Source organism: Thunnus maccoyii, chromosome 8 (assembly GCF_910596095.1).
Source record: "Thunnus maccoyii chromosome 8, fThuMac1.1, whole genome shotgun sequence".
NCBI lineage: Eukaryota > Metazoa > Chordata > Actinopteri > Scombriformes > Scombridae > Thunnus > Thunnus maccoyii.
This window is the reverse complement of record NC_056540.1, coordinates 9,434,213-9,455,602: the sequence shown is the minus strand read 5'-3', so window position 1 is coordinate 9,455,602 and position 21,390 is coordinate 9,434,213. Positions and strand designations below refer to the sequence as shown.

At 40.3% G+C, this 21,390-nt stretch overlaps 1 protein-coding gene across 6 annotated transcripts in view; it reads right to left on the bottom strand.

Moving 5' to 3' along the window:
* Nucleotides 1-21,390, bottom strand: part of si:ch211-26b3.4 (connector enhancer of kinase suppressor of ras 2) — a 60,551-nt gene that overhangs the window by 29,409 nt on the left and 9,752 nt on the right. For all 6 annotated transcript variants that reach the window (XM_042419875.1, XM_042419877.1, XM_042419878.1 and 3 more), the window contains 5 exons: nt 17,118-17,281; nt 8,068-8,270; nt 7,069-7,156; nt 5,855-5,896; nt 1,647-1,766 (listed from right to left, as the gene is read on the bottom strand). In XM_042419875.1, coding sequence (XP_042275809.1) covers nt 1,647-1,766; nt 5,855-5,896; nt 7,069-7,156; nt 8,068-8,270; nt 17,118-17,281 — 617 coding nt within the window. The remainder of the gene's footprint in view (nt 1-1,646; nt 1,767-5,854; nt 5,897-7,068; nt 7,157-8,067; nt 8,271-17,117; nt 17,282-21,390) is intronic.

Here is a 21,390-nt window from a genome sequence, read left to right as displayed (position 1 = left end):
TGCTGCTTGTGATATAGTCTCTGAGGAATCTGAGGAACTCTACTGGAAGGATGAACACCATTCCTCCAAAAGATGTTCCCTCATTTGGTGTTTTGATGATGGTGGTGGAGAGCATTGTCTAAAGTCTTGCTCCAAAATCTCCCAACTGGCTTGACTTGAAAGGCGATTGTGTACAATTCACACCATTTTCATACTCATCAAACCATTTCAGTGATCCCTTGTGCCCTGTCTGCAAACATCTGCATTTGTTATGTTTCTCTATGCACTTATTCAAGTTTTTTCTTTGGTTTGTCACCCATTTGTACCTGAGACTTGACACCCTTAAGACTTGTCTTGAGTTGAGACTTCAAAGCAAAAACATTCAAGTCTCAAGTTTTGACCCAGTAATGTCCCGTAACAATGAACAAAGAATAAGACAGTGAAAGGCAGGCCTTGCATCCTCGTACACTTTCAACATTTAATTACTAGTTTGATGCATTGAAAAGACTTAGACTCCATTATGTAAACTTTTTTTGGATTACTGACTGCTAACACAGCTTTGAAAGGAGAATGTTCAAATGTCCCGTGAAACACAGTCTAAATAAAGTCCAAATACCAATATACCTAGACTCCTGACTCCCCTTTTATTTGTCCCTGGGGACTTGATAAGTGACTTGAGGCTTGACTTGGACTTGCCCCAGGAGATTTAAAGCTGCACTGATTGATTTTTAGGGGTAGTGGAATGAGCTGAAAACACAATTGATCATCTTATACTTATTATTGTTATGGCAAACTTGTTAGCAATCAGTTTCTTATTTACAGATTTAGCAGACAAAGAGCAACATTAGCTTTCATTTAGCTTTTTCGTTTTTCACCACCTGACAAATGTAAGTTCAATATTCACTCTGCTTTTAGATTTTTCACTTTCTACCAACTCCTGAAAAAATATCTAGCTGATAAATGCTCCACTATGTTCAATAGCTTGTGGCTTTCTCTGTCTGTCTGTCATTTGGTGCTGAGCAGGTAGTGTGCAGTGTGTTTTTAGAGCTTTTTTCGCTTAAAACAGCTGCCTGCCAAGACAAAACAATGCTATGAGGGCCGCGAGAGTGAACCAAAGCAGTAAAGGTGCATGCCAAAAAATCAAAACAATTAGCTGAAAGACAGTAAAATGTTCTGTAGAGCTGAGGGGAACTGCAGAGTCAGGTAATAATTCTGTGCGGATTCTACTACAATTTACCCTTTTCACATTACACATTCAGTCATTTGATCCATTGTAACTATAAATAATATCAGTTATAGCTGCTTTAAGACTTGACTTGAGACTTGCTATCAGTGTAAGATTTAGTCACTAACTTTGTGTGTCTGCTGTTTGGTCCTGGGCAGGTAGTGTACAGAGGGATTGTCACAGTTGATTTGCTAAAAACAGCTGAATTTACAACCAGAAAACCAAAACAATTAGCTAAAAGATGCTAAAATGCTCCGTAGAGCTGAGGGTAACTGCAATTAGGTTATAATTCTCAGTGAATTTTTCATCACAAATGACTCCTTTTAAATTAGAAATAGTCATTTGTTCCATAGTTAACATAAAATATTGACAATTACAGCTTTAAAAACATCTCTAGTGTATATATGTTCATGTGCAGGTGCATCCTCAAGTATGTCCTTACCAGGCCTTCACTGGGCATGATGCTGGTAAGGTGGACCACCTCCAGATGGGCAGACTGAGAGACCAGAGAGTCTGACGACAGAGAGATGATGTGGTCGCATATCCCTGCTAAGGTCTTACACTGGAGATGGCATCGGAGGTGAAGACAGCAGGAAGACAGAGGGAAAAAAATGACAGAAAGAGAGAGAGAGAGAGAGTGACAAAAAGAGAAAGACAGAAAGTTATTGAGATTGGTTTTGGCCCGCGAGGGATGCTGTGACCTAGCTGGAGGAGGTGAAACAGAAATCATTTCATCAGATTGTTCCACATCGCCACTTCCATCACTCCAGCACACAAACTGTTTCCTGTCACAGTCTGTCCATGGGCATGCCCACAAGACACCGTCACAGACAGAACAACACATCACCGATACCAGCAAACCCTGAGGTGCCCAGATGACATTTCCTAACATCTAAATTACAGAGACACAGATTTCCGTTGCTGTTATCTGTAATTTCATTTTGGAAGATAAGGACCATTTTTGCCATCACATCAGCTAAACTAAATCTGACACATTGCAGAGGAGCTGGATTATCTGTTCTCTAATTTTTTTTTTTTTACCTTGTGTTTAGATTTCTAATACATATCACCCCATTTGAGTGCATCAGCGCAAGTACGCCAAATACAAAGCATTGCTTCACCTTGCCTTTGTTCTAAATAAACCTTGACTGTTTTTCAGGCTATTTGTCTGCTTGGTCACGCGTGCAAGTTAATTTATCATCAGCAACATCTCTGCCTTCTAATCTTGGCTGACTGACTGCATTGGGTTTACAGAGACCGTTACCCTGGTTATCCTGCCTCATCGCATCGCTGCTTAGTGCACACACACACACACACATGCAAACACACACGAACACAGTGGGATGTAATAGACATAGATGTAAGAAAACATACATTCTCTACGTTATTTATATTCACGTAAGCAGTATGACATACATGCCAAGCCGTGCACATACTGATGAACCCTGCATAAAATAATCTTCTGATCTCAATCTTAATGAGCAATTACCGGATTACAGTTATGAAATGAAGAGAGATCTTCACACACACACACACTTACACACCATATAGCCTATGATTCATTCAGTGTGAGAGAAAAGGTGGAGCGTCTTCAGTGAACTGGCTATGTGATGCTTATGTTCTCTCTCTTACTGTCTCTCAAACACACATACTTCCATCCATTTCTGGGTCAGTTATTTGAACATTACTCTGCCTGTTTAGCTCTCTGCTTAAACAGTAATATTATGTTCTTGTCAATGTGTAGCTACACGTTACGTAATGGGATACATTACTGTTCATGCCATATAAAAGACACGAAACGACACTTTTTTTTAGCTTTAATCTAAAAAATGAAAGAGGAAATAGAAAAAGAAGTGATAAAAAAGTAGGGGAAAAGTAGTAGCAGTGTACATCTAATCCTGCCTATAGAGCCATAAATAGTCCCCAGTGAGTGACAATGTTGTGGCTCTGCGTTTGCTCCTCTTTGATCACAGGACTAATAGTCTTGACCTGGGATTAACACGGGCTGAGAGACAAAAGGCCAGTCACCAGTGCCCGAGTCTCCACTCCTCCAGTTCTGACACACCCGGCCTTGATCTGACACGCCTCTGGAGAATCAGAGCGCAGATTATAGGGAAGTTAACTTATGTGGCTGGCTGGCGTGAGATTTAAGAGCAGTCAAACAGAAAGCCAGACGTAGTATGCTGCCAAATGGATTAAGCTCTGGCTGCGCACTCCCACCCTCATCACCTTCCTCCCTCACTCTCTCTCGCGCTCCCTTCATCCTCGTCCACTCGCACCTTTCCTCTGCATACCGACGCACGCTCACTTGCTAACATACACGGCCGCCGCGGTTGCGTAATCCATCGTCTCCACATGCATGAGCATACACACACACCGCGGCAAATCTAAACCTGAACCGAGACACAGAGAAAGATGGAGAGAGCGGGAGAAGGAGAAGTGGAAAAGGGTGGGAGGTGGGAGGGAGAGTCCGGGAGGAAAGGGGAGAAAACAAGGAAAAGGGAAACACACAACTAGGACAGTCTTATGTAATTCCTCTCATCCTTATGCATGCATGCACATAAAAACACACACACACACTCATACACACTTCACGCTCCATCAGACACACAGACTCACACATGCTCATATCTTATCTCTCTTCTTCTCTCTCTGTCTCTCTCTCTCACAGACACACACACACACACACACACACACACACAATCCCTGTCCATCTGATTGCTGCAGGCCGTAGTCTAGAGGAGAGCAGAGTGTGAGAGCAGTGAGTTTTGCATTATTGAGCAGAAGCTGAAAAACGTACAACTACCACTACAGTAGTTACAGCAGAGCTGACCAGAGAGCTAGACTGTCTTTGAACCACATGATGGATACACACTGGAGACTGCCACATACTGTATTTCTGTCTGGATCAACCTCTACACATACATTACTTAAAGTCCCCCTCCACTCAAAAATGTGTTTTTCTTCTTGTGCCTTCAGTTGGATGTTTGAGCCTCTCTGTGCAGAATGATGTATGTTCAGTTTGTTTTTACATTCATCTGCTGAAGGAGGAAAGTTTCTCCGTGCTCGCCTTAAATCTGAGTTCAAGGTGTGTACCTGCAAGCATGATTTGTGACATCACAGCTAGTTTGGAGCCAATCCTGGTCCAGTATTCAACTTACACAAGTGTGATGGGGAAACTTGAAGCCTCCATTGCACATACACTATGTGAACAGCCAATCCAGTCTTTGTGATACCAGATCTCAGCCGTGCATCATCATCTTCATCTTATGTGTGCATGTCCCATGTGTGTGTCTGTTCCTATGCGTGTTTATGTGGTGTATGGTTTAGTGGCTGTGTCACTTCACCTCCACTTCATTAATTTCTAAAACACATAGTAAACAAGGATCAGCAAGGAAGCATAATCTAAAAACAAACACCTCCTCCTCTCTCTCTCTCCCTTCACACTGTCTCCCTATTTCACACATAAACCTCCCACACATAACAGACTTAGTCATGTGTAGCCTTTAGTCTGGCACCCAGTGTTTTGTGTGTGTGTGTGTGTGTGGGTGTGCACACACATGTGCAGAGCCATGGTAATATTTGAATCTGCCTGATGCCACCATCCTGTATCATTAATAGGCCTTTAATAACAAGAGGTAAACGACAGCTGTGGATCCACAAACAAAATGTAAGGGGGCGACTAATGTTGACAGGGGAGACATCAAACCACGAGGAAACCAACATCTCAAGTTTAGCCTTGTGATCAGTATTACTTATAGAAATATGTGATACAATTGCATATTAACCACATATTGACAAAACATCTGACCCGGGTGTGATTCTTGGCATGAAATGCTCAGACTTTTTTCTGTGAACTCCCCCTGCCGACATTTCATTTGGTTTCCTCCACCTGACCTTGAATGGTAGCAGGAAGTGTCCCAATCCAACTGTCAGCCCCGATCAGACACTAGCTGCTCACTCGGTTTCACATGTGGACGCAGACAGTTCTCCGTCATCCATGCACACACGCGCACACACACACACACACACACACACACACACACAGGAGCTAAACTCGTTCTCTCAAAAGGCCTAAGGCTCTCTTGCATTTTAACGTGCACAGTTTTGTGCAACAAAAAAACACTGACATGCATACACACCCACGCACAAAACACAAATATAGATAGACAACCTCACACATTCTCAGTGTGTTAAATACCTTGTGCGATTTTGTTTCACCCGCACTTGTACACTTGTTTCAGAAAAAGTAGATTATTTGTGGCTCAAGTTAACTGTACAATCTTGGAGAATGGCAAGGCACTATTTGTAAAAAGAGGGAGTAGCTTAGAAAATCAGTTGATTGTCATGCTTTGGAAGCATGCGCTGTGACCGGAGATACTGAAATAAATTAAACTGAGCTTCTTGACCATGAAAATAATAGTTTGACAGTCTTCACTCATCAGTGGATGGAGTGAGTGAGTGGAACATGAGTGACATCAGTATTATTGTGCCAGATATGAAACTATACTGGTATAATAATCTTGTTTTGACTATCCTATCTATCCACTTAATAGCTGTCAACGTTGTCATTGTTCCTCTTGTCTGTTACAGCAGGACCATGACAGAAACAGGACGACAACAATTTGCTTTTTCAGAACGGAAACTTACCACGTGGAGAATCTTATTCTCTGTCTCGTACACAGTGCAATCCTGTGAGGGGAGGGGGAGAGAGAGAGAGAAGAAGAAGAAAATGTGAGATGGAGAAAACATCAATGTGAACATCCGCACTCTAGCTCAAATATCTCCCTCCTCCAAATATAACAAGCAGGAAAGAAGGGAATAAGAGAAATGAGAAGGCCAACAGGAAGAAAGATGGATGACGTCCTTTTCCGCTGGAGAACATCGGCAGTCAGCTATTTCATTTAGGCTTCCACATTATGCATATTACTTTATAATCTAGGCAGACTAATACACTGAATTGACCAGTTCTGGATCTACTCTGCCGCCTGGAGCTCCATGCGCCTCCTCAGGATTTAGAAACCTATCAACTACATTATTTGAACATGACAGATTGTTATTTAACGATAGCTGATAGTTAATCTATTTCTGGGAAAGCAGCCCACTGAATCCACCAGATGTGCATGCTAGCAGCTAATTCATCTGTTTGATGCATTAGCGTGGGCAGCACTGCCACCTTTGTCTGTCTCTCTGCACCCTGGCAGCCACATGTTCATTTGGCTCATTGTGGACCTGCGGTGGCCCCTTTCTCTTGCCTCTCCTCTGGCCCTTGTAAGAGGGGATGGGTGTTATCTACTCGGCTCCAGGACTTAGTCTGGGCACACGTACAAACACACTCTCACACACTCTAAGCAGGGTCTTACAGGGAGGACATGGATGAGGTCCAAGTGAGCAGCCGTAATTTCTCTCCAAACAATGAGATTTCGACAATTTGAGAGTGTGTATGCATGCACCTCCAGCTTTTTTTTTTTTTTTTTTTAAAGTAAGTGTAAGCGTGGTGAGCGAGCCAGAGTGGGAGCAAAAGGAGGACAGGAAATTAAGGAATGAGGGACCGCTCGTTCATTCCCCATCAGGGCCCATATGTTAAGCTGGGGATGAGGTATCACAGTGAGTCAATGAGCACATTGTCTAAGGGGGCTACAGAGAGCTACTCGTGCCATCAGCCATGCTGCAAACACCCTGTGGCAGTAGGCATATGTTCCACTTAAAGTCAGATCTATAGAAATGAGCTGTAGACCAGCGCGGGCTATAACTACGGTTTTGTCCAATCAATTCAAAGCATGACCTTTATTATCTGGGTGAAAATAATATACACATGATTGATTATGTGATGCAATCATCACATGTGTGTGTGTGTGAGGCACCTGTTGTACAATTGTAGTTAATTCTAGGCAGAGCTGCACAATGTTGTTCTTCAGTAATGAATACTCAGTCACACTGGCAAATGGAGACCTGAAACAAAGAAAAAAAACAGTGTTCATATTTTAAAGAATACATGTGAGACCTAAGAAAAATGATGATTCGCTCTAAAACCTTGGGTTAGTGTACAGGTCATGATATTCTAAATGTGTCAAATGTTTTTTTATCAAAGCACTTATTGCATTCTGCCTGAAGCATGGGTTTTTTCTCTCCATTCCTCTTCAGTGCTATCACACTTTTAGCATGTAAATGATTGAGCAAAGCATATTCGGTCATATCTAAAATGAGTTTTTCTACTGGGTTTTGAGGAGGCATTTTTTATATACATTGGTGTTTTTATTTTGTTTTGTTCTGTTCATTTATTTGCTAACAGTGTGATTCTAAAAGCTGTGAGACTGAAGTGAGCAACAGAAATAAAACCTATTCTCTGTTCCTCTCAGAGCACAGAAGCAACTGATAAAGACAAACAACAATATTTGGTCTTGTATCGTGGCCAGGAGGCCGCGCAACCCGGGGATCTACTAAATCTCAATATTGCTTCATTTTATGTGTTCTCAGCTTCATACGGTTCCATCAGCTGATCTGAAATCACGATAACAAAAAGACAGCATCCGTTTGCTTGTGCTTGGATTCTTTACCCATCTATGAATTATGTTATTTTATTAGAGGTGGACAAAATAACAGAAACAGTGGGTGATATAATTCCTCTGTTTATAATGTTGCATTTTTTGCATCTTTGTGTCACAAGGAGGTCCTAAAGTGTTCCTGTTATTTTGTCCACTGCCTTTAAGTTACTCATTTGCAATAACAGATGTGCTTTCTACTAACAAACTACTTTTTGTTTTCATCCTATCCTTATCCTCATCCTGGATGAAAATTGAACATATTCTCTAAAAACTAAAGGACAAATTCACTTTATGCCCACGGGTGTTGTCAAGTCATACCTGTCAAGCCAGGCCAGCAGGTTTTTGGCTGCACCAATCAGATCCACAACTGAGGTGAGGAAATCATTGGGTAGCCTCCGGGAAGCTCGTCCGTCATAGTGTCCGCCCCTCCGCCGGCCCAGGATGAAGTTCTGAAGGTTCTTTGCCGAAGCGTTCAGCTTGTGGGAAAGAGTCCGCAGGTTCTCTGTCTCTAGGCCGTAGTTCTGGAGGACAAACAGAGCCATTCATTTTTTTGATCAAATTTTGAAAGAAATTCAAGATGAAATGATTAGTCGATTAATCAATTTGTCAGCCAACAGAAAGTGAATCTGTGACTACTTTGATCCATTAACCATTTAATTCCTTTTTCAAGCAAACAGACCAAACATTCATCCATTGTAAGGACCTGCAGCTTTTCTTTGTCTTATGTGATAATAAATTGAATATCTTTGGGTCTTGAGCTGCTGAGCAAACAAAACAAAACATTTAAAGGCATCAGGACTGTAAGAAACTGTGTTTTTTCTTCTTTTTTAATCTATTTACTGACATAACAATTAATCACTTGATTGAGAATAATTGTCAGATTCATTATAAAATGTTAGCTGCAGCCATAAAAGAAATAATTCAACCTTTTGGAAAATATGCTTTTTATTAGCTTTTTTCTGAGTCAGATGAGAAAATAGATCCCACTGTTATGTGTTAAATACAGAGCTAGAGGATAGCCTAGTTTAGCAAAAAGATGATTTGTGACATCAGGCTATACGAATTAACTTGACTTGACTCTGAGGTCTGAGGACTCCAGAAATCACTGTGGATGTTCACCAAGAAATAGTTAAACCATGTAACTGCCCCATAAACCACATATTGTGCTTGTAATATTTATGTTTATGTAATAGAAATAAACAAATGAGATACAGTGTAACTTAGTGAGCTTTAGACGTGAACCTTCGCCAGGGTCAGGCTAGCTGTTCACCCTGCTTAAAATCTTTATGCTAAGCAAAGCTAATCTCCTACTGGCTACAACTCTGTAGTTAACACACAGACATGAGAGTGGTATTGATCTTCTCATCTAAGTCTCAACAAGAAATTAAATAAAATGCTCAATCATTCCTTTAAAGGTATGAAAATCCTTTATATGTCCCCAAAGAACATAAAACAGTAATACTTGAGTATATTTTGGAATGTATGCCTTGTAACTTACACTTACAGAAAGTACTTTGTATAAGTCTAAATACTGATTGAATGACCTTTTTTTTCAACATTTATAGAACAAGAAAGGATCCACAGCGATTTAGACATAAATGGTTATTCAGAGTGGAATGAACTGGAATTAGAACCACTATTATTGAAGAACCATTAGCATTTTCATGAAACAGCCACTACAAGAACATCAAGCTGGTCGAGTAGCCCATTACTGCACTGCACTGTGACCCTTTTAAATAAACACACACACACACACACACACACACACACACACACACACACACACACACAGACCCACTGAGCCACAGCGTCCCAAGGCACCTCCAGTCATGTCCTGCCTGACAGAGCCTGATTCCTGCTGACACAATGGCTACATACACAAACACACACACACACACACACACACACACACACACACACACACACACACACACACACACACACACACATCCTTGTATAGTCAGATGTACAGGCTGAGCTAGACATATCTATTCCTATTCTGCCTCTAGATCTATTCTACACAGTCACGACCACAGTGACTACAAAGGAGAGAGGGTTTCACAGTGGCAGCAGGGAGAGTCAGAGATAGAGAGAGAGAGAGAGAGAGAGAGAGAGAGAGAGAGAGAGAGAGAGAGAGAGAGAGAGAGAGAGAGAGAGAGAGAGAGAGAGAGAGAAATGAGGGAATTGAAGAACTAAAGAGGCAGAAGACAAGAGGGAGAGAGAGAAAGAGAGAGCACCCAGCTATGCATCTCACTGAAACTGGGTCATGCATACACTGTGTTCTGTATCATCTTCTGTATGTGAATGTTGATGTATACATGAACTTGGAGCATACATGTTTGCACAGCTGTAATTAGGCTGTCCTATGATTTGATCTAAAGCTGTGCGTTGCTCTCTCCAGGGGACAAAGTGCTGAGATGAAGCGGGAGAATAATGCCCCCGTGTCGACTATCTGAATGACTGGGTGTGTGCAGAGAATGAGAGAGAAATAATTTGAGCAGTGTATGCATTTGTGTGCCTGCATGTGTCAAATCAATACAGTAAGAGGGCGATGCCATTAGAGCAAACCCCCCCTCCACCCCCCCTTCCACCTTCATGTCGATTTGGTTGCCATAGCAGCCATGTGTGGAGTGGCCTCTTCTCTATGCTGATATTTCTACCATTGTCCTCAGAATCATACTCCAATGTCGTTTATGGAATGTTTCAGGGAAAAAAGGGGACTTCACTGTTTAATCTGTCTTTTCAACATTCACTGGTCTCAAATGTAAGCTTTTCCAGGCCACTTACACCAAAATGTAGAGTATCTAACCTCCACTAATCAACATAATATTGACACTGCATGCATGTTTTTCACACCATTTGCCTTCTGATTCAAATATCTGGGTTCAGCGCTCAACTCAGGCAGACGAGGTTTGTATAGTGAGTGAATCTTAGATTTTCACTGCAGGTTTTTTACCTTTTCCACAACCTAAGCATTTTTTATCTTGCCTTAACATAACTGTTATGAAACCTTTTCACATGATGGGTAGACCCAAACAAGTCAGCAATAATCTCTTACTACTGGGCATCGGATTAAAAATGAAATCAGTGGCTGAGTTAGGTAAGGGTTTTTTTCTTGATTTACTATTTTCAGATGAGGTTCATATGAGGGGCTGAACTGAACTGTTCATGGTATGAGAAAGAACAGAAAGACATTCATGCCCACACACCCGCAAATCAAATGGAGTCAAGGGGCAAAATGTGTTGGGTTCAGACAATACTGGGGGATGCTATCTCACAGACTACAGGGAAAACCCCAAAGGTAACACTCAGCTGTATACATCTGAGGACTCCTGTCTAATTACCCAACATGTTTAAATGAGTATGAAAAGGACTAAATATAAATTATGGCAAACTACGTAATAACTGTCACATAATCAACAAGATTTTAAAATAAATTAGGAGTCACGCAGTGTAGCATTAAAAAGAAATCAGTAAAGAAAGTTGATTCATCTGTGTGCAAGATGAAGGCATGAATCATTCTCTCAGAACAAAAGAAAAACAAAAGGATTTGAACATCTATAGTTCTAAACATATTATTAGAGATCATGTTGAGATATTTTGAGTTTCAGAAAACTTAAGACTTAATTTGAGATTAATGATGCTTTGGTACATAGGCAGAATAGTGACTCATTGGTTACCACTGTTACACATCCTGTCAGTTTGCATAGATTTTCTTCCAGGTGCTCTGGTTACTCCACAGCCCAAATATATGAAGTTCAGATTGATTCAAAACTCCTATGGGGAAGAAAAAGAAAAGTAAGGTATACAAATTGAATCCACCTATGCTAGGTGTTTTCTAAATGAAAATGGTACTTTAATATAATGATGTGAGGTCAAACAGAGAAGAGCAGTGGTCCTAAAATAGAACCTTGGGGGACACCACAAGGACAATGAACAAAAGTTCATGTCAACCTCATCGGCTGAACCAGAGGGTGCTGATTAAAGTTACAATTTGTGTGGCAAATCTTAAAGAGTGAGCTAACCAAAAAGAAAAAAAACACACAGGAACAATCAACAAGACATAGACGGATCTGTCTAAAGATAAATGATTAATTTCTACTAATTTCTCTGTACTACTACTACTTTTAAAAAGTCAATACACAAAAGTTAACCGAGTAAATTTTCTGATCATTTGATTATAAAAACACTAGCTGTACACTATATATTAGCTATTAGCTATAAGTTACACTTTTTTATCTGCCTTCAGCACAATGACACCCATGTCTGTTATTTATGCAAGTCTTTCTACTCAGATTTTAGGAAGTGCAGTCATTCCATTCTTGAATTATGACCATTTCTCAGCACTCCTTGCTGAAAATTCGCTGCACACACTGAAACCTACTTAACATAGAGGCTGGGGGCAAAACTCGACTGCATAGGCATAAAGGAAGGGACTTTTCCACATTTACAGCAAGACTGAAAGCTCAGTCAGCGCTTGAAACTTGCATTGATCCAAGTCCAAAGAATCTTCCTCTTTTACTGCAGGAAGACTAGAAAGTCGGAACGATAGAGCCAAGGGAACCAGGTTTTGCTTTCCTTATGATGGATTATATTGCTGAGGACAGTGAATCTCACTTTATTATCCAAATATTCACAGTGCCTACAGGTACTATAGAGCTGTGTCCATTGGTTACCTGGGGGACTACAATCAATGTGGGTAGGAGGATATTTGAGATTTGCTTTCCCCAGCTACCTTAAAGGATTATTATGTTTTGTTATTTTGCTTTCATTTCTATCAGTAATTAACTACTTTAACAAAGTGATTGCTGAGGTCTGAGAGGATGACAATACTGCTACGACATATGACAGGGCAAGAAATGAGAAGTGGCACAATCAGACAAGTTGTGAACAAGCCAAAAATTTAGCCAGATTATCAAAACCACAAGTGAGTGTACCCAAAACATTGGTAATAATCCCTCTTTGCATGTGAAAACTATATGCACACACATAGATACATAATAATAACACACATAATAATTTTACATCTTCACTTTCTCTTCCAAAAACGTTTCAAAGCTTGTCTGACTGATCGTGGTTCCTCCTCAGAAGTTGTGTTCCCAGATCTCAGCAATTAACTTGTTGAGTATAGCCAAAACTATAAATATAACAACCAAATTGTAATAAACTGGAATTACCCTTTAAAAAATGCTCATGCAGGGCTGCCAACTCTCACACATTGAGCATGAGAGTCATGCAATTCACACAGATCTTACACCACACGTGCCTTTTCTCTTTTTCTCTTTTTGTCTTTCTTCCTCCGATAAAAAATGAGTGATTTTTAAGCGAAGGAATAACAGGGTTTTTTTTCCAAGTTCAGATGGGCTGAGGCACAGAGCATAACAAGGTTAAGACAGCACTTGTCACAGATTGTCCGTGAACGCACCGATCATCATCTGTTTGAACCAAAAGCACGCAACAACAAATCACTGCAATGCACGTTCCAGTGGAGCAGCCAATCACAATGATTTTGTGGTCGGGCAACTATCAGCTGAGCATGAGTGGAGCAGGGCTGGAAAGACTGTGGTGTTAGCATTGTTTGCACTGTGTGGCTCATTATGTTTGCATTGCAGTTATACTAAAGTCAACAATGGTGCAATAGTCAGTGGGTAGGCACCTTCATCACTGAACAACTTCTTGTCCCTATGGGGTGACCATAGACCTGTTTAAGAAATGCTGCGCAAATGTAAGAATATACTTGCACATGTTGTCTTTTTTGAGTGTGTGTGGGGGCGGAGTGGGTGGCTCACGGATTTCAATCACTGACCTCACAGATTTCAGTCATGTTAACTTGACAGGTATGTGATGGTCATGTCTAATTCTATGAAGGCCAGAGAGAGGTCAAATGGGTCAATTTACCAACAATAAGTACTGCTAATATACCCCCCCCACCCCTACACAGGAACAAATCTCACTCCAAGCTGAAGTCAAAATTTGGCAGCCCTGACTCACAACACTAATTTTAGTGATTCATCTTGTCTACCTGGCATCCCTAAATGTGTGTGTGTGTGTGTCCAGTTCCAGGACATATGGTGATTGCTGCTCTGGGACACTCATTCCCATGCTGGAACATTTGAATGAGAAGAGATGCTGATTAGCACACACAAGCATGTACGCACACACATACACACATACACACACACACACACATATACACACTCTTACACACATTCAAACAGCCCCAACTAATCCAGCCGTGTGTGCCTGGGAGATAAGGTGCATCCTGCATATTCTTTCTACATACTCTCTCTCTTTCTCTACCTCTCTCTTCCCCTCTCACTCTCCCGTCCTCTCTCTCTCTCTCTTTCTCTCTCTGGGAGAGTAGCACCTAATTCCTCCTAATTCCCTAATCCTGAGCAGGGCCACTGCACATACAGTCAGCAGTGACCGAGGCAGTACACACAAAGCAAGGCCCAAATGATGGAGGATTTTTTTAGCCATTTCTTAAGCCAATATCAATAACTGGTGGAGGAAAATAAACAACATCCAACATATAAATCTCTCTACCTGTGAGAATTTCTTTAGTGGTTGCATGAACAATAATGATTTTTTGAAAGTTTTACTTTTATTTGGTTGTCATGGTAATTCTAGAAAAGTGAAACGGAGTACAAAATATCATAAAATGTTTCTTTTAAACATAAATCTTCTTATAACCTACTTATGCACACAATTAATTCTAAGTACTAGTGGTGGATGTACATTGAATACTAGGGCTGGTATGGTTTGAAATGTATAGGTACTACCTATAGTAGTACTAGTAGGAGGAGGTCAGTCAGGGCCTTCTCTGCAGGTCCTACCATTTTTGAGAGGTTTAATTTTTAGTTCATAAAATATTACAAATTAGTAATTATAATGTTATTGTTAAAATAATTTATAATCAGTTATTAAAATTATTTTATTTGATTTTTAAAAATGGTTTTGGTCCGATTTCAGTTACTATATTAACCGTAAACCCACTATTTGGAGCTGGAACTGGATGTGTCTGCCTCTGCCTGTGCTTCTTCATACAGCTATCTCTGCCACCAGGGCCTGCTGTGTCCTTGGTTGCAGGCGCTGCTCATAGAAAGAGTACTTGGCATAAATACAGAGTGACAACAAAATTAACCACTCAAAATTTGATTTGTGGTGATATCAACTTTCTTCGTGCTGTGGGGCACGTGAGGCTCAAACAGGCAGACACTGCAAAAAGGAAATGAAGAATGGATTTTGTTTTCAAGTGACTGGTGAGTCCTGCTGTATCAATTATCTTTAAAGTTTATTAAGATTGATGTTGGCAATGCTCAAATTTGCTGCTGTGAGATATATGGCCTAATTTCTATCTTTCAAAAATCTTTCCTTTATTGTTGCCTGATTGTTGAGCAACATGAGTGAACGTCTAGGCCATCAGGAGGCCGGGTTGACAGTTTTGCTAATGCATTTGTTTTAGTGGGAGAAATAACAAGGTTTGTATAGTTTCAGCTTGTTGAGCCGGTGGTTTGAGCACAGGAGTTAACAGGTGTCAGAAAACGATTTTGTAATGGACTTATTTTTAAGTGGAATTAATGACGTACTGTGCATATTGTTTCGATTTTAGTGGCTGGCGATGAGTGCACTTTGTGTGTGTATGTCTAAGTGTATGTGTGTGTGTGTATGTGTGTGTGTGTGTGTGTATGGTGGAGTCATCAATCTGACCACTGAAAGCCCAGTGCAAGACCCCACAGTCCACTAATGATAGCTACAGTGTCTATACTTTACCTGGGTTTTGGCCCCAATATTTTACTTATTTTCGACAAAGCCCTTGTTTCATTTAAGAAAAGAGGCCAATATTGTCAGATATTAAATGCTATCTAAACACTAGCAGCTGTACAAAAACTTTGCAAGCAAAATTGTCTAAAATTAGCAACCTTTTAATTTAAATCAGGAACTATCTGATCAAAGCAGAAAGGCACAGTCACATCAGAAAGTGGCACACTGAAATTCATCCAGCCATCTTCCTGAAATATTTCTGACATAGGGACTACTTGCAGGGCTAATTGGTAAATGTGTTATTATCATAATCCTTTATTTAATCAGGTAGTCTCATTGAGATCAAGATCTCTTTTGCAAGACAGACATGAGTACAGCACGCGAAATACAATAGAGATAAGACACACAACAAAACACACTTTACTGTGCTTGAGTGCAGCACAGCCAGTCACACACAAACACAGTAAAACAGCAACAGAAACAATCACAGACATGTCTAAAAATGCAATGCAAGTTATAATGTCCTGTTGAATCTGTTCTATCAGACAAATCTACTTGAAACCACTTCTATCATCATCAAACCAAGACAATGTAATTTCTTTAGTAAAATACAGTGGTTAACAGTTGGAAAAGTCAACAAATAGTGCAGAATAATGCTGTTTGAGAGGTTGAGATTATCATGGCCTAAATCCTGAGTGCTTTGTCAGAACAACACAGTTATAGTCTAGATAAGTGCATAGTTGCTTTTTAACCAGAGATTCCAGATTTTTTTGCAAAAGGAGATGTTTTCAAATTGGGCACCAGTTGTCTGTCTTATAACTAAACCCCCTTTATGCAGTGGAATTATTTTAGCTACTGTCGGACCTGCTAACACTAGTCAGTCACAATAGCTTTGTCTGTGAGCTTCTTTCTATTTTTCCCTGAAATGTGTTGTTTACTCTCCCCTTTGGTCCCAGGATTGTATATCATTTTTATTGAATAAAGAGTTATTGAAGAGGGGATAAAAAGCTCACCAAGCTAACGAACAGTCGCTAACAGGATAATAAGTTCACAGTTCATTCGGAGTATTTGTTCTATCGACTCCTGTCTCACATCTGTTTGAAAGCCATGACTCTTTTGTGTATCAGTTTATACTCTTGACAGAGGGGCTTAAATAAAAGTGGATGGTGCAACACAGCTAATAAGCTGCGATAGCTTTTTCCATTTTGGACCCTGCAGTTTGTTGAACACGACCAGCAAATCCACTGATAGCAAAGATTCCACTGGAATGGACTGATTTTGCTGTAACATTTTTGTGGTTTAAATGCTGGTGTGACTAGGCCTTAGCATTTTGAATCTGACCAGACATGCAATGCCAGATTTCTCTACACAGTTTTAAACACTCTCTGCTTCTATGTACACATTTTTATTGGTGCCAAAAAAGAAAGTGTGACAGAGGAATTATGGCTTTTAGTTGCATCATAGCAATCCAAAATATCTGACCAACACAACAACACAAACTCAAACACTCCCATGATAAACACACATCCAGGGCCTACATATAAATCACCAAAGTATTATTGATTGAGAGAAATAATGTCAGTGAGTAAGAGAGGGTGACTGACCAGGGCACAGAGGAGGTCGACAGCTTCCAGGATGAGCTCCTGATGTCCTATTCTGGTGACACCCAGCTCCTCCAACTCCTGATGGGTGATGTGCAGCAGCTGCTCTCCCCCCATCTGCTCCCTCTCGAAACTCTTCACGTACTGCTGGAGACAGTCATCCAGACCTGAGGAGAGTATAGAGAGATGCAGATTAGCCTGATGTTTCTACTATCACTTCAGCAGATCTTCAGCAGGTTTTAATTGGTATTGGTCAGTGAGGAGTTTATATGGCTTTCTACCCCTCCAGAAACACAAAAATCAGTTGTTCAATTGATAGAAATACAAATATCCTATCCTATCTGCCAACACTGAATGCTGGTCAACATAGATGCAACACAGAACTGCACTGCATGAGTGCAGACACCCACACAAAAACACACAGCAAAAGTGTGTCTTTTTCTGCCAAATAGGAACAAAAGCTAGAAATATGAGCTTCAAGCCTGAGATTTCTTCTATGCTTTACTGGAAACATACTATGTAACTGTCATCTAGAAAAAAACATCTGTTGGTCCAGCTCTCTAATATCTGATGATGATTAAACACCGTGCAGTTTTACAATTTCCTTTGATGCCTCTGATTTTTACATAAAAGAGAATACCAGCAATGGAGTGACTGGATTTCATGCACATTCTGAGTGATTGTGTCCAAAATATACCTAAGAAAGATGTGAGTAACACATTGACGTATGACTTTCCGCTGTTAAGCTGCGGCTGCCTGCCATGCAGAGAGCCAATCAGCTGCACATAGACGTGGTGGGTCTGGGATACTATTGATCAGTAAGAGCCTCAGGCTTTGAACCAAACAAAGTCAGCAGAAAGCACACCTCCCCACAGACCTAATGAACAAGCCTGCTCGAAAACAAGCGCACACAGAGCAAAAACGCATGAGAGGACACAAATCCATGCATACATACATACGAAGAAGCACAGAGAAACACAAACTGTACATGCAGTCTCTCTGCATGTACACTTCAAACACAATCACACATATAAATACAATTACAACTGCTGTTGTTATTCAGGGTCTTGACGCCTCTGCGGAGGCATGTTGTTAAAGCCAAGTGGAGCTGTGAGGAAAACACTGATGCCCAAGGGAAGCGATGCTGACAGAGAGCAGACAGTGTGGTAGCACCTTAACACAGTCACCACACACACACACACACACACACACACACACACACACACACACAAACACACATACACACACATTTGCAACAAAGAATGAGCAAAAGGCATCTTGCTCTTGGTATGCCATGGGACACAACAGACAAAATATAAGCCTACTGTTGCTCTGAGTGACACAGACAAACAATCTTGTTACTTACAGCACAGCAGAGCAATTTTAAATCTAACACATCAGTGAGAGCTTCTGCCCTGTAGCACCACAAGTGAAAATTGTTTAATGGAATACATTCTCTATGGAAAAACCGACATATCCCACATGTTAGTATGTGTTTCACATATGATAATACAATGTTATCTCATGATCTCAAGTACATGTTTTTATATGAAGTATATGAAAGCTTTACATGTGAAATCAAGAAGGCACAGGTGATAACATATGTATATGTATGTACATGCATAATGAGGTACTAGGTGATACTATTTAACAACACACACTACAACAGCTTCGAAATGTATGACGTACAGCCACTCTCCCTTCCAAAAGATGTCAATAAAATCAATTTCATCATTTGTAATGGCTTGTTACAATAATTACTACTAATGTGTTGCCAGTCCAGCACAAAAGGCAACAACAAAGTCCAAATCTGCTCTGGGAAAGTTAGCACATTGTTTCTGGCCCCTGTCCTTACAGTGTTTCTCTCAATAAACTATATGTTGTGTTTTATTGTTCTTTGCTGGTGCAATGTGCATAGGTTTTATGGAGTTTGCATGTGCCATGCAGTGCATGCCATATATACATCAGATCACATTTTTCCTGTATTACATCCTATAAACATGTATCATTAGAAAATGTTAAAGGTCTCATGTGACATATTGAAAATAATGTGTTTTTTTAATATTCATGTGTTTGCTCTGAAAAGAGCTGTAAAAAATCTCATACCCAGCTGTTCAGTCAAATAAAAAAAGTCTGTGATCATAATTTTTTATACAGCTCTGCATGTTTTGCAAGAATTTTCTTGGTGACAAATTGTTAAAAAAAAAAGAAGAAGAAAGAAATGCACTGCTACTTCCAGCATTATATTTAAAAGAGCTGTTTTTATTTCCTCTGTGTGAAGAATGTTTACTATAGTAGGAAAAGAGTCTAGCGTAGTCTAATAAATCATCAGCGGTGTTGGCAGAGATATGCACAAGTGGACTGCATGTGAAGCAGCTATAGGAGCAGAGACTGCCACGCAGAGAACATGGAGGCAGAGCAGCCCTGCAGCTAGGCTTTCTGAATATGTTACTCCCAACCCTCGCGTATGAGACAGACGCATTTGTTCATCCCCATTTACACCCCAGCTTCTCTATCTGAAGCGCGGAGGCACTTTTTAACAGTAGCCATGTCATACAATGTGGCACATTATGGCTTAAGTCATCATAATGCAAATGCAATATCTGACTATATTTGCGAAATGAAGACAGTATAATATCTTCATTGCACATTTAAGATTCTATGCAGGTGGAAAAAGTGGAATTACTTTCTCACACTTATTATTCTAGTCACCTCTTCTGTCCTCTTCCTGGTGTCCAGTCATTAATTGTTGCTCCTTTTTCTGCTCTCTTTTTCCCTCTCTCCACCTACAATAGTATGTAAAGTATATAAATTATATAAAGAGGTGATGAATAAAGAATCAAAGAGGGACGTGCTGACTACCGCGGCTTCCTCTGGGAAAGCCTCTCACTAAAGCTATGTCCTACTTCTTCAATGCACACATTCACACAGCGTTAATGTGTTACTGTAAATGGCAATGCATTTAGTGGCCATTCTCCTTGAAAATGATGGGATCTATTGTGTCAAATAAATGTGAATAAATGCTCACATACTTGCAAAAGCACATGCATAGATACCCCTCACGCACACACAAACACACACACACGTGGACAAGCATATATTCACACATATACACATTGTGACACACAGCTGCTAGCCAATCAGATGAGTCAGAATGCCTTCCCTAGAGGACAAACAGCTGATCTGGGTTCATCTGCTGAGTTCATATGCCAGCTGGAAATAGCACATGGTGTTCACAAACACACACACACACACACACACAACAACACACACACAAACTAACACACAGGGGTCAGGTTCGTCAGTGCTGCACATAGCCAGACAGTAAATGATATTAAAATCATGCAGATATTATTAGTCAAGATCTGGTGTAGCAATTTGTAGCAAATACTTTTTTTTTCTGCCATCCAAATTCTTACATCAAACTGTTTACTGAATCATATCTGCAGGAAATGTGAAAACTGACCTCATGCTGAAGTCAGCCTTGCAGTGTAATAAGAGTCAAACACACTCAAGCTCACATGCAGCTGAAATCAACAAAATGTGTTTTTTCATGAGTAATGTCAGAAGTGTCTCCCTGTGTAATCAAGTCATAAGCTTCTGCTAGTTTCCCTTGGGAGATATACCAACTAGGGAATAAAATATTTGATCATAGCTTAACAGCAGATAGTTGAAATTGTGCTTATAGCAGCTTCCACACTGTGTGGAGTCACTACAGCGGCTGCTGCTCATGTGGCGATGGAAGGCAAGCGTGTTTCCTGTAAATATTGTCTTCCCTGCTGTGTTCCAGGAGCTTAATATTGAACATTATTTGCTGAACTGAGGTATTGTCTGCATATCTCTCATGTTCTTATACTTCAAATAGGCCTTTTGTTGCACAAAGTATCAGCTGTCAACAGTGAAAGACAGTTTTGATATACAGATTTTTGACTGCAATCGTCTGCATGCAGCATGATGTCAACTGTCTTTCCAATCACGAGATCCTAAATTCTGCTGACACTTTGAGGATTTGTGAATTCAAGTGCTATTTCACTTCTGTACAGTACTTGTTTATGCTGAATGAGAGCCATTTTTAGAATCATCATAAGACAAAAGTGTCACAAAGTAGTGCTGGGCTCTGATAGCTGGAGTTGGTAAAAAAAGCAATGCACAAATCATTATCATAGACATAGCTACATAGAATATATGATTAAAATATGTAAAAAAAACTTTGGTTAGTTAGTAACTGTCAATGCTCACGTTTATGAATGACAGACTGCAGATTAAGTTACACAGT